This window comes from Branchiostoma lanceolatum, chromosome 1, assembly GCF_035083965.1.
Source record: "Branchiostoma lanceolatum isolate klBraLanc5 chromosome 1, klBraLanc5.hap2, whole genome shotgun sequence".
Taxonomy (NCBI): domain Eukaryota; kingdom Metazoa; phylum Chordata; class Leptocardii; order Amphioxiformes; family Branchiostomatidae; genus Branchiostoma; species Branchiostoma lanceolatum.
Window position 1 is genome coordinate 31,080,240 of NC_089722.1, and position 13,550 is coordinate 31,093,789.

The 13,550-nt window shown below is 42.3% G+C and overlaps 1 protein-coding gene across 1 annotated transcript in view; it reads left to right on the top strand.

The window, feature by feature from the left end:
• The window catches only part of LOC136448522 (unconventional myosin-XIX-like), a 40,634-nt gene extending 27,133 nt beyond the window's left edge, over nt 1-13,501 (top strand). The window contains exons 16-27 of the mRNA XM_066448113.1: nt 13-134; nt 1,174-1,284; nt 1,836-2,015; nt 2,604-2,747; nt 3,038-3,145; nt 4,071-4,202; nt 5,250-5,421; nt 8,454-8,578; nt 9,194-9,320; nt 10,285-10,427; nt 11,869-12,183; nt 12,487-13,501. Coding sequence (XP_066304210.1) covers nt 13-134; nt 1,174-1,284; nt 1,836-2,015; nt 2,604-2,747; nt 3,038-3,145; nt 4,071-4,202; nt 5,250-5,421; nt 8,454-8,578; nt 9,194-9,320; nt 10,285-10,427; nt 11,869-12,183; nt 12,487-12,588 — 1,781 coding nt within the window. The 3' untranslated portion in view covers nt 12,589-13,501. The remainder of the gene's footprint in view (nt 1-12; nt 135-1,173; nt 1,285-1,835; nt 2,016-2,603; nt 2,748-3,037; nt 3,146-4,070; nt 4,203-5,249; nt 5,422-8,453; nt 8,579-9,193; nt 9,321-10,284; nt 10,428-11,868; nt 12,184-12,486) is intronic.
• The last annotated feature ends 49 nt before the right edge of the window (nt 13,502-13,550 follow it).

Here is a 13,550-nt window from a genome sequence, read left to right on the forward strand (position 1 = left end):
TGATACTTCCAGGTTTGCTTGATGTTTATGGGTTTGAGAGTTTCCCCGAGAACAGCCTGGAGCAGCTTTGCATAAATTATGCTAATGAGAAGCTCCAGCAGCACTTTGTGCACCACTTCCTCAGAGCGCAACAGGTAACAAGTTTATTTGTTTGGTGTTTGTTTTATATAAGCAGTAAACTGCCTTTAGGCAAAATTATTTAAAATTTGTTTTGTTTGAAGGCATCCTCATTTGAGGTGAAGCATGATGCTTTTTCAAGTACATGTAGCTCATCAGTTGACGTGAGGTTATACCGCCCTTTTTACGAGATGACATACCCTTTTATTGGCTGTCATACAAGACGGGGATGTGCCAGTTCTCCCGTCAGGGTGAATGATGTAAATCACTATATGGCTGATACGAGACGGAGGTTCGCCAGGCCTCCATCCGGGTGATTTGTAGTGAATCACCAACTCCAGATAGAAGGATTTGGACCATCGCACACCAGGGCATGCCCCTACTCAATTTTCAAAAGGTGGGTTCTTTTACGTGCACGGGGTGTGGCTCTCCCCAAACACGGGACCTCCATTTAATGTCCTATCCGAGAGACGTCCCTAACCCTAGATGAGTTAGGCACACCTTTCCCAAGGGCACAACGACAGGGCGCAAGTTTGGACATGTCTCTGGGCACTACCCGGAATTCGATCCTGGGTCCCATTCTTTGACAGCCCCACGCTCTACCACTTGCGCCACACGACCCAACCCGCATAATTATAACACACCTGTGTGTCAGAAGTACAAGCTGCGCAAGACCAGATTGATTGGATTAATCCACTACACCGAGAAGTACCCCTACTCTATTCGATAGGTATGGCTCTCTAATACAGGACCTCCAGCTTTACATCCCATCTGAGAGCAAGTCCCTACTCAAAGCTAGGTACTCATCGTCGGCAGAGGCATTGGGGAGGAAATACGTGTAGTAAGGTGCCTTTCCCAAGGCATTGCAACATGGGTCCTGCTAGAGACTAAAACCCAAAACTTAAGAAGTCAACAACCCTCCCGACAAGACCACCTTGCCATCATCTTCTGACGTGAATCTGTACTTAAAGCACAGGATTATATTCTTAGTATAATCTGATTAGTAATACAACGTTTTGTATTGAAAACACAAATCATGCGTTTCCCCGCCCTCAGAATGAGTATGAGGAGGAGATGATCCCGTGGGACTACTGCCACTTTGTGGACAACAAGGACTGTCTGGAACTCATCGAGGGGAAGATCAGCATCTTCGCACTCGTCAATGAGGTTTGGGAGAAGGAGCATTCCTTCTTTTGGAGTGGAAATAATGTACAGTCAACGTGGCTTAGAGTACTGAAAGTTTCATAGTCACATGCACATGCATGCACAGACTTAATTTTAGTAATAGGAAAAAGCAAGACCCTTACAATAGTTACATGGTATAGCCCTGCCCCCTTTCAATCCTGCATTGGAATAGACCCATGTCACGCAGCAGAAAAATCAGTTGGTCCTTGAGCTCTAGATGACAGTTTAGTTTGGTCAATGAAACGCCCAGTGTTCTCACAATCATCATGCAATGTTTAGAGATCGGCCGATGTTCACAGGTTCAAATTCCCCAGCCCCATCCAATGTGATTGGGTAGATTTATAGGTGTGAAAAATACACTCTACCCTCTGGCAATTTTTTGAAATTCAGTGACTTTCCAGCGATCAACAGATACAGCTGAAGCTTACCGACTGTATGACAGGGTCTTTATAGACTTCATCTTCATGCAACTGCAGTCCTGGTATCCAGAAAAAAAAAGCTGAATGCATGATTTATTTGTGTTCTGACCACAGGAGTGTCGGCTGAACCGTCCCTCGGACAGCCTACAGCTTGCCGACAGGATCCACTCCACCCTGGGGGACAGCAGACACATCTCCCGCCCCAAGTCCATCCACGGTCAGGCCGCCTTCACGGTGTGCCACTACGCAGACAGGGTCACCTACCAGGTCGAGGGCATTATGGAGAAGAACAAGGTGCTGCGCTCATAGTTTTCGTCATTTTCATCTTCTGTAATTCTTGATTTGTTAACATTAACTTGATTTTAGCTACTTTAACGGTCACTAGTCAACTTTCATCATGATGGCAAATATTTAATCACTAACATTTGGGACAGTGATGTTTGTTCCCAACGTTGAAATTAGATGCAATGAACTTTCCCCCATCTGCTAAAACTACCAACCGCAATACAGTATCATGTGACATCCTTATCATGCTAGTGTCTTTACATATCTTGCCAAACGAAATTTGTCACAAGCATAATTTGTGTGTATTTCTTGATTGAATTGACTATTTCAACCAATCAGGTCGAGCTTGATAAATCTGTGCATACTAGTATTTTGAAAGGCGCTCTCTCATTGGCTGACCGATTAATTAGTCCAGCTGACCATAGGAATACAGATTATACACTTTTACTTTCATTCCCGCAAACAGCCCAGCCGAGCCCCAGTTTAGAAATATGAACCTAATATAAAATCATGATGCAATTTCACAAACAACAACAAAACAAATATGAAAAATAATAAAATGCTCAGTATTAATATTTCAATGATAATTGATATTAGGACGCCGTGCCTGAGGAACTGGTGGAGCTGATCACACAGAGTGGGAACAAGTTTGTCAGCAGCCTAGTGGGAGACATGGTCGGAACGGAAGGTGCCACTAGCAAGAAGGGGAGGACAGCTAGGACTGTCGTCTCCAAGTTCAAGGTTGTTCAAGCTGCACTAATATGATGTTTATTTAGGGTTACCTAATCATAAAAATCCAAGAGCATTAAAACAAATGAAATATAGACTCTCTTATGATGAGTTTTTTCTTAATACAACTTTGATCTGTAATAGTGGTCTGACTTTATCCTGCAGAGTAGTATGTTCATTTTAAATGTTTTCATTGCAATTGCTTCTTCCATGATTCCATCTCGGAAACATGTCCAAGTCCAAGTCCAACACATACAGATAAATCAATATACTTGATGTGTTACTCATGTATTCTTTTCCAGGGTTCCCTTGACAAACTGATGCACACCCTTGAGTCCACCTCCCCACACTACATCCGCTGTATCAAACCCAACGCCCAGTCCAGGCCTGGTGTCTTTGACAGGAGACATGTGAGTTAGCCTTCTTTGCAGCCTCTGTGGACGGCGCCGGCATTTATTTTTTTGGGGGGGAGTGCTGATTCCTGATTTTCAACATATAGAGGCCAGATTCTTTTGCTGGAGAAATTTGCTGGTCCCGATATGTTGAAAATCGTGAATCAGCGATCCCCCCTGCAAAGGAGGCTAGGTTTAAGTCTGCTTGTTTGTTTTGTATGACCAGTAAATCACCTTTAGAAATAAAACACCAGTTTTGTACAGTGGGTACAAGCTGTGTAAGACCAGACTGTCAGGTTATGATCCACTCACACCGGGATGGACCCCTACTCTTTTCAAGACGTGCAGTGGGATCTTAATTAAGTTTAACATGCTTGATGTGTGTCTCTCCTCAAACATGGAACCTCAGGCTTTACGTCCAGTCTGAAACAACGTCCCTTAAGCCCTTGTCACAAGTAAGAAATTCAGCTCGGCCGACGTGTTGGCGAGCTTCAAATGTGCATTTTTGGCCAACCTATGGCCGACGTCCTGTTGATTACGTGAGCTTCGGGGGATTTTCAGAAATAAAAGTTGATCTTAATACCGGTATTGGCCTTTTACCAGGTTAGTCGATACTGACTTCGTCCATGTCCAAGAGATGGTACCGTCTCATGGGGGATTTTTAGTTTTTAGTGTTCGACGGACGTCACCTGAGATTTTAATTTGAATATACGGTCGACGCTCAGGTGATTTTGAAATTCGGTGAGCTTCGGGCGATCTGCAAATTTGGCCGACGCTCGCATGAATTGTGACGCCGGCTTAACCAAAGCTAGGTATTCATTTTTACCCGAGTTGAGAGAGGAAATAAGGGGCCTGCTACGGATTTGAACTCAGAACCTTTAGTTTAGATTCAAACTCAAAGCCAACAACCCTAACAACAAGACCACCTTGCCCCCTTCTTTAGGTCCACAGCCAGCTGCAGGCGTGTGGAGTCCTGGAGACAGTGAACATCAGCAGGATGAGTTACCCCACCCGCATGGCCTATCCAGCCTTCCTGGAGAGGTACGGCATCATCATAAGGACTGCTGCAGACCAGGTCAGACATCCCACTCACTCACTATCCTGTTTTACCATGTGGCATCATGTGGCGCAATCGGTAGGGTCCGAGAGGTCCTGGGTTCGAAACCACTGCTATGCCCCGATGTTGTGCCCTTGGGAAAGGCACTTCACACGACTTTCCTCACTCCACCCAGGTGTAAATGGGTACCTGAATTCGGTTGGGGAAGGTCGTATTGAGGTCACCTTCTGGCGCCGAATGGCAGCCGCCCAGACCCTTGCGACAGTTCCACAAAGTGCAAGTGTGGAACAAAATATGTATCTGTTGTGTATTATGTGATTGTAAACCCTGCAGCAATTCAGCACTGGGTGCTATTGAAAGGATAATTTCTTACCAATAAACCATTATATATTAATATCATAATGTTGAGAGACGTGCTCCTTGAGCAAGTTGATGGCAAGTCTTGCGTCGAAGTAGAATTAACATTCTGATTGCTCTCAAATCCTAGAACCAATTCTAACAGACCAATTAACTTGCAGATGTATGATATATAGTAGAGGTGGGCATTCAAAGACGAGCTGGGTGTTTCAGAGTTATCCTTCTCCGTGAGTCCTACATGCATTGACCGGGGGGATCACTCATTGATTTGAGTATTGCAGAAGAGTATGCTTCTTTGTAGCCTGGATACCAGACCTTCCGCGCAATGCGATGATAACCCCTTTTTGGCGGGGAAGACCTAGTAGTAGGGATAGAGTTGGCACCCGGGAGCGCTTGGCGGCGGCGCAGGTTGCTTCCCCGGCCGAAGGATTAGCGTCAGGAGCGCGGTGGTCTGGCACCCAGGCTAGCTTCTTTGCTGCAAGAAAGTTGTTTTCTAGAGTCAATACAAGCTACAAAATGATTTTCTCAATAAAGCTTGTATAGCTCGGTGGTTTGATAACTAATTTGTACTGTAACACTTGCAGTTCCTTCAATTTAACTAATGTGCATATTAAGAAATTTACTAGCCTTTCTTTATGCAAGGTACATATTATTAGTACATACTTGTATGCTCACAGTTATCACATACATTTGTACTGTATTTTCCAGGCTACCAGCAGCAGGTCTAGTGTGTCCAGTTTGTCCTCCCTGTCCGATGAAAACCTAGACACAGAGAACCTGGATCCTCAGGAGCTGCTCAGGAGGAAGAACCAGGTGGCAGCAGGTGGGACGCCTGGAACACCTGGCAGGAGGAGGAGGAGGAGGACAGCAAGAAGAACAGGTGAGAATTTTGTTGTAATCCCAGGGCTCGAAATAATGGGTGCATTTATTGTGCACCTGTGTGCACCCAAAGTTGGAGCTGTGCACCTAATTTTTGACTGTGGGTGCACCAGTACTGTGCACCTAGATATTTTTGTAGGCTATAGGGTAGAGGTACAGTAGAATCCGCTTAATTGCACCACGCATTTGTCAGCGTTTTTGGTGCAATTATCCGGCTGGTGCAATTATGCGAAATGCCCAGCTGGACTGTACCACCATGGGCTGTGGGGTGTATTGTTAGTCAGAAACACTAGCACAAAGAAAATATACGAAATTATGCAGTTATTAACTTTATTTACGTATTCAAGGACATGTACCAGTGTTCTCACCAGAAGCTTTTTTACAGCATAGGGGTCAGGTACAGAAGGCCAACTTTACGCGGTGCAAGTCACGCGTGGAGTGCTGAAGACATGACCAGAGTAGGGAGTCTGGCATGTTCCCCCGGAAAATTTGTAAATTCATAACCCAATGAGACATTATTTCATGCATTTTAAGGAATAAATTTTGTGAAGTAGACTTTTTCCTCTGTCACAGCCTCATTCTAAAGCCAAATATGAACTTTTTATAAGATTTATGAAGGGTCACAAGGTTTGTCCCAGAAAGAAACACCCCTATGCTGGTTGAAACACAGCATATAGGGGTCCAGATCACAGCATAGGGGGTCCAAATCACAGCATAGGTGGCCCCTATGCTGAAAAGGCCTGGCGAGAACACTGTGTACTGTACAAAAATCTTGTAAAGTTTACCATGATACTGTACAGATTAAACTTAATATTTTTTTTGCTTCCTCACAGATGTTTAAATCAGTAGCTAGGTACTGTACACGTGTAGAAAGAGAAAATATGCTTGAGTCGCACAGCAAAGAAAACAACTCCGACTGTAACGTTATGTCTAGAATAATAACTTTGGTCTCACAATTTGTTAGTTTAAATGACGGTAGGTATGACTATGACAAACTTGACACCGTATCTACAACTTGAGTCAACAAATTGTCTTGACAGATTTGACTGCGACACCATGGTAGTGAATTGTACAGTATATCTAGTGGGCAGATATGGTTAGATGACTCAGATCAAGGACAGATCATTCTCCTTATACAGTAGCAGAGCCTAACCCGCGTATACCTCGTTCCGGTAAATGCAGGAAGTTTCTAGGACGAGGATTCAGCCAGATGATCAAGTTAGCACCGCACCGCCAAAAGCGACTGTTACGTCCGCCTACACGTCTGTAGCCCTTGCCGAGCCTCTATTGTTTCCGACTAGACGTAAAGACGCCGGTCTTTTATTATCGGCAGCAGTATGTAGCGCTGCCGCAAACCTCAAACCACCGACAACACCCCATGCCATCCTTGTGCGAAATCAAATCCACGCGAACTTGAATGCATTCACAGTCATAAGACAGTAGTACAGATAGAGACCAATTTTTATTGAGTACAGCATGCTGTTTGCCAAAGCGCAATGCCGCCTTTGGTAGGCGTGCGTCTCTTGATGGTGCCTACACGCCCTGGACCCACCCGGGACCTCCCATACGATTCCTATCAATGTGACTGTCAATGGAGACCGCCTTCTTTTGTTACTCAAAAACAGTTTTAAACATAATGGCGGTATTGCGCCTTTACACAGGCAGGTATCGGCTCATTTGTACCGCGTTTGCCGATTTTTAGCGCACCTTTTTAGTTAACTTGTCGAGGATTTTGGAAAAAAATTGGTGCAGTTATCCGAAATTGGTGACAATGCGCGGTGCAGTTATGCGGAGTCACTAACAATGTAGTGAATGGGAACCGGTTTGGGATTTTGGGATTTGGTGCAATTAAACGGAAGGTGCGTTTATCCGAGGTGCAATTAAGTGGCTTCTACTGTACTATAATTGTACAGTCTGGTACTGTGGTAGACAAAACATTCTTATATAACCTTTGTTGTACTTTGTTTGATGCATTACTTAATTGTAATTTTGAAGTTAGCTATGGAATTAAAGATTTATGTTCTTAAGAGCGTTAAACTTAAATATGTTTTGCTGACATTCAGCTTTATTCTATGTGGTGCGCCCCAAATTCTCTCTGTGCACCTATTTTTTTTGTTTGGGTGCACCACTGGTGCATCTATATTTCCAAAAATGAACTTCGAGCCCTGTATCAGCAGAAATAGTAATCAATAATGGAACTGATTCTATCACACATGCAATATGTATTAGACAGAATTAGCAAGAAATTCACAATGATAAATAGAACAAGAATGTCACCAAAAAAATGTAAATACTTTGCTGAAGTAAGAGTACCCTTTTTTAAAACACAACAAAACAAGGTTCATTGAGAGCCACTCAAATGACGTGGGTTCACTCTAATTACATGTTACATGTATAACTGGATTGTGATGACAGATGTTTGTACCCATCACTTAACATGTTCCTTGTACCAGGATGCAGTGATTCTCATGTTTTGGACAAGTCCCTCAACTAGGGGTGGATACCAGTTTGCTGGACCTGATTCGGACCTATATAACATCTAAGAACCGAGTAAAAAAAAACCTGAAAGCCGAAAACCTGTGTCCAAAAAAACCTGAACAAAGTACATGTACAAATATATTTGTCTATTTATTTTGTTTGATGAAAATTGTTTTGAGTCTCCCTATGAGAAGAAAAGGCATCTACAACATGTAAAATAAGTGCAACATTCAAATATTCAATACTGGTTTGCCTGAAAAGTCTTCTCACCAAGAAACTTTTACTGTAACAGTCATGCATGTCAGTCTTAATTCGCTATGCTTAATATTGGTCTAATAAAACAAAATATTTCAACTAGACAGGATCAGGTCCAGGTTCAGGTCCGGACCTGAACCTAAATCTCTGGACCTAAACTTGGACTTGGACCTTATTAAGCCAAACCGGTATCCACCCCTAGTTTGTACCCATCACTTAACATGTTCCTTGTACCAGGATGCAGTCACATTCTCATGTTTTGGACAAGTCCCTCAACGTTTATTTTTGTCCTGTCCTCAGCTGTAGGGATCGAGCACCATGCCCGGCAGTGTTGCCAGGCCATCCTCAGGGTGGTATTTGGACCCAACCTCACACAGCAACAAGTACAGTATGGGAGGACAAAGGTGTTTCTCGGACATGGCATGGTGAGTTCTAGTGACTTGCTAAACCCTGAACTGGTGAGCAGAATTTTCTGATGAGGGATGCAAGCATCATAGCATTAGCTATTATAGAAACTGAGTCTCTTTTGACTTGAGTGAAAAACAAATTGCCTCATATATCTTAGTCTGTCCATTCTACGGGGACCGATTTTTTCGTTTGTTCATTCAGACCCTTGTAGCGCCTAGTGGCACATAGTTTTCTTGCTGTTTCAGTAGCAGGGTGTATTTTCAGAGGGAGGGGTTGCAACTCCTTGAACATGGGACCCCCATTTTTTACGTCCCTTCCAAAAGACGGGTGCAACCCCAGCCAAGATGTCCTGACCCAGGATTTAACCAAGGCAACTCCTCGAACATGGGACCCCCATTTTTTTGCATCCCTTCCAAAAGACGGGTGCAGCCCCAACCGAGATGTCCTGACCCCGGATTGAACTGGGGTCTCCCAGTTAGCAACTACAAATGTAATTGTAACCAGGAGCTCAATGTGAGGCTGCTACCAGTTGAGCTATTGGGACATCCAATGAGAGAGAGATACAATGTACAATTAATAATTTATTTAGACCACATTTTTAAGGATGATAAAAATCACACTTGTCGTTTCAGTTTGATCAGTTGGAGTTTGCCCGTGCTCGCCTGCTATCCCAGAATGCCTTCACCATCCAGTGTTGCTGGAGGAGGTACAAGAGGAGGAGGGTTGTCATGGCAACGGTTGCACTCACCATCCAGAAATGTATGACACTTGTGCAAGATTATACTAACCATTGCCAAACTGTTGTCTAGTGAAGCATTAATGCCGCACTACGCGCTCCTTAGCATTTCTGGCATTAATGCTACATTAGACAACAGTTTGACAAGGGCATTTATAGACTTGTGTTTATGTAATTATGATGCAGTTCTGGTCTGAGATGCATGTTTGTTGCCGCTGTTTGCTTCATCTTTTTGATACTAGTCTAAGGCTACAACATGCATGGGGTATCACTGAGGGGCCCAAATGACCTCTTCTGTCGATGCATGTACAATATGGCCTGGCTGCTATTTCTACTGTATATTTCTACGTGGAAAAAAAGAAAATCTAACAAAAGAAAATCTAAAAAAGAAAATCTAAAAAAGAAAATCTAAAAAAGAAAATCTAAAGCAGTCTCAAATAGTGCTGCGTACCTATTACGTAACATCAGGTACAGGTACCGGTACAGAGGTTTAGGTACAGGTACCTGAACAATTTGAAAAATTAAATGTATTTTTCTGAACTTCTTCAATAATGACAGAAACATAAATAAACTGTTTTCAACTTGTCAGTATCTTTATTTAAAGAACATAACTAGGTTTCCTACCGCCAAACTCCTTTGGCCTTGCTATCAAAACTCCCGGCCTGCCTGAATGATCTGTTGCATATTAGTTACGCTGTTCCAAGGTGTCACTTTGGTCACGTTTGGTGTTGCATGAGGCCAATGAGGTTAGGAGATCAGTCACAAAATAATCACATACTCTGTGTTAATCTATTTTGGTACATTGCCGGTACTTCCGATATTTTGGACCTGTACCTAATCCATTTTTACGGTACAGGACCAGTCTCAAATCTTCTGCAGAATTTGGAATTACAGAATGTGTAATAGACTCTCTTATAGAAATGAATGAAATGTTACAGTAGTATCTTCTCTCATAATTCCAGTCTGTTTTATTTCTGGAATATTCAGGCTTCCGAGGATGGAAGGCCAGATATTACATCAGAACCTTGCACTGGGCAGCTCGTATCATCCAGAGAGCGTTCCTACAGCACATGCTGAGGAAGGTTCAGGACAGACTAGAGGAGGACTCAATCCTCGGGCTGGAGGAAGAAGTAAGTGTGATATCGTTGTACTGGTAGTGTTTAAACCAGCTTAGTGAAAAACCAAATAAACTGGGAAACACAGTGGCATAGTGGCAGGGTGTTTGGCCCAGAGGTTCTAGGTTTGAATTCTGACATGCCCCGTTGACAATGTGCCCTTTGGTCCCCACTCAGGGGGCAGATAACATCTGGTCTATGTGGACAGCTAGTCAATATATATTAGACAGGATTTTTGGGTCAATGGGAAAATTATCACGCCGAATTCACGCCGACGTTCAAATTAAAGGGAATTTGTGTTGCGTATGCCCCCAATGTCAGCGTTTCGAATCCTGTAGAAAAATCTCGGTAAATTCAGGCTTGAGCCCGATGAATGCCGCCTTCTAGAACGGGAACATTAAAACCAGACAACTGATTTTAATTGGCACCAAAATTGACTGAATATCCTTCATTTTTGCAGTTTACAGAACGTTACCATAAGATAAAACTTTTTGTCTTAGGATTTCTTATTTTTCAAATTAGAAATATTCTTGAGATTGGGAAAAAGGCGTAAAATTGCTTGTTTTTACCTTCCAAGACCCATAATTCAACAGTGTCTTTAGCTTTTTAAAAATCCCTGAGACAGAAACCTCCGGAAAACCGTTGGCTTTATTTCAAGCCGTCAATGAGACAAACTGGACGCTTTTTGGTCATGCCGCACGGATAGGGGTAGGGGGTCACTAATACCGGCGTAAACATTCCTTGAAATATTTTACTTCACTAACAAAAACATGAGTAGCTTCTTGACATGTTGATTAACCACAGCAAAATGTCAGCATATATTTATTGTCCAGAAAATTTGTATTTGTAAAAAAGTCGGTTTCCGTTCTGATGTGAGGCACGCAGGTAAAAGGGCCAGCCGGCAAGGAATTTCAGTGGATACTTGCTAATGACCTCAGGTAACCCCAAATCAAACACGCGTTCTGTTCGATCGTACGTCAATCATGTCAGATCGAACGTGAAAGAACATGCTTCGGGTTCGAAAAAAGTCTGGGACTTTCGAGGCCTAATTTGACCACCGTGTATCTTAGGGACCACCGTAAGTGGTTACATTGGCCAGGTAGTCCTTATGTAGAGTTGGTCACTTGTACTGTGTTTGATTGTGATCTAACCATCATAAACTTTTTAATTCATTACAATAGGAATACATAAAATTTATGTGACAGCATTGTCAAATCCGTTTAACATCATCAAATTTGAATAAAAAAGGAGCACAATTCAACATTCTTCACCTCATGCTAGGGTCACATTTCCAAAACTCATGAGCCTAATTTGTGTGTATTTCTTGATGTATACACTTTTTGTTCCAAGAAGCCTGCAAACAGCCCAACAGGGCCACAATTTGGAAATGTGACCCTAGTATCAAGAGATGCATATGTGAGAAACTAAAGTCATTAATTTCCTATGACCTCTATAGCTGGAGCACGCTCTGTCAGGCATCAACCTTGATGACCACCCTTCCGTCGATCACGAGGCCCCTGTTGCCATGGAGACAAGCCATGACGACGATACTCTAGGCGACATGGTGGACACCCATGAGTTTGAAGCCCAGCTGCAATGGAGAAGTGCCGACAGCTCTGGGAGGGAGTCAAGCCTGTACGAAGATTCCTTGACAATCAGAGAAATGGGGACGTGCGACGCCAAATTTTCCGGGGAGAGAGAAAACAGGAGGTGTCTGGACAGGAAAATCTTCCAGAGAGAGGGTGTTGCTTCCATAAGACAAGTTCTCAAGGTATATAAGAAATCTTGATGTAAACCTTTTCCTTGGGATGGGAAGTTTTTGGAGACTTCACATTGAATAGCATTTCTTTTTGCTTAAGAAGTGAGTGTCAGTGCTACTAATATAACAAGGCTTGAAAAGGCTACAGTTTTCCTTTGTTGTTTTATTTCTGTGAAAGCTGTATGTAAACATATGTATAAATAACCTGACACAGACAAAAATGAATTGCCACTTCTCTGATTTGATTTCTTTTGCTTGCTTTTCTAGACTTGCCCTTTTGCAACACACATTGTTTTATTTTCCATTGTTTCCCAGGGCCCCATTGTGCTGCATGTGCAGGCTTCTGTGCTCGCCTTCTCCAATACCTGTCCATGGATCGACACTTCCTACAGTCTCACTGACGTACTGAGGTTTTAAAGACTGTGCATAGACACTTCATGTACCAAGAGAAAAGTCTAAATATTCACGATCATCTTGCCATGTAAATGTTTGTACATGTGTAAAAAGCTGTTCTTTCCTATAATGCCTTTATTAGCGATACTGCTGCTGACTGTAGAACAGATTTCAAAGAGTATATTATTCAAGTGGAGATGCAACTTTTCCAATCAAATTCATTAGAATTTAAGAACATTTAGTGTAGTATAAAGTATATGTTTTGAAGAAATCACAATACGTACTTTCCCTTAGCTTCACATATGTACTTTGTCTTAGGCTTAGCCTTTAAGAGGTAAGGTAGAAATCGATCACAATCATTGCCACATCTGGCATTTGCTTTGTACTTTTTACTCTCTCATGTAAAAAATACCTCAGAATCAATCTGTTACATGTATTTGTCTTAAGGACCTTTTGTGTTTCAAGAAAGCTTGGCAAAGTCTTTATTGTGGTGTAAGACTAGTAACTTCCTCACTTTTGCATTTTTAATGTATACATGGGAGTATGGTGACAATGTATGCTTTGAAAGCCACATTTCATTTTTGTAAAGAATTCAGTGATGTTCAAGAAAAAATGATGACATTTACATGTAAAAACTTTAAAATTAGCCCAGAAAGAAAACCAGACACTGAACAACAAGCTACTGATCTAATAAAATGCACTGTATTTTTCTCACTAGAACTCCCTTAACAAAGATATTAAAGCGTATATGTGTATGAATGTACCCAAAAGGTATGAATGTACTATCATTTCCCTCACATTTGTGGTGTATTATATGTTATTGTTAGTCTAAATTGTATTCTAAACCAAGAGAGAGAAAGTGTCAAAATACCTTATTTACTACTGCTGTAACTGGAGATGATAGTTAAAGTAAGAAATAAAAGTGGTTTCTGCAGTATCACTGTGTGCCTGAATAAATTCTTGTTCTCTCCACCAAATGGCACTCA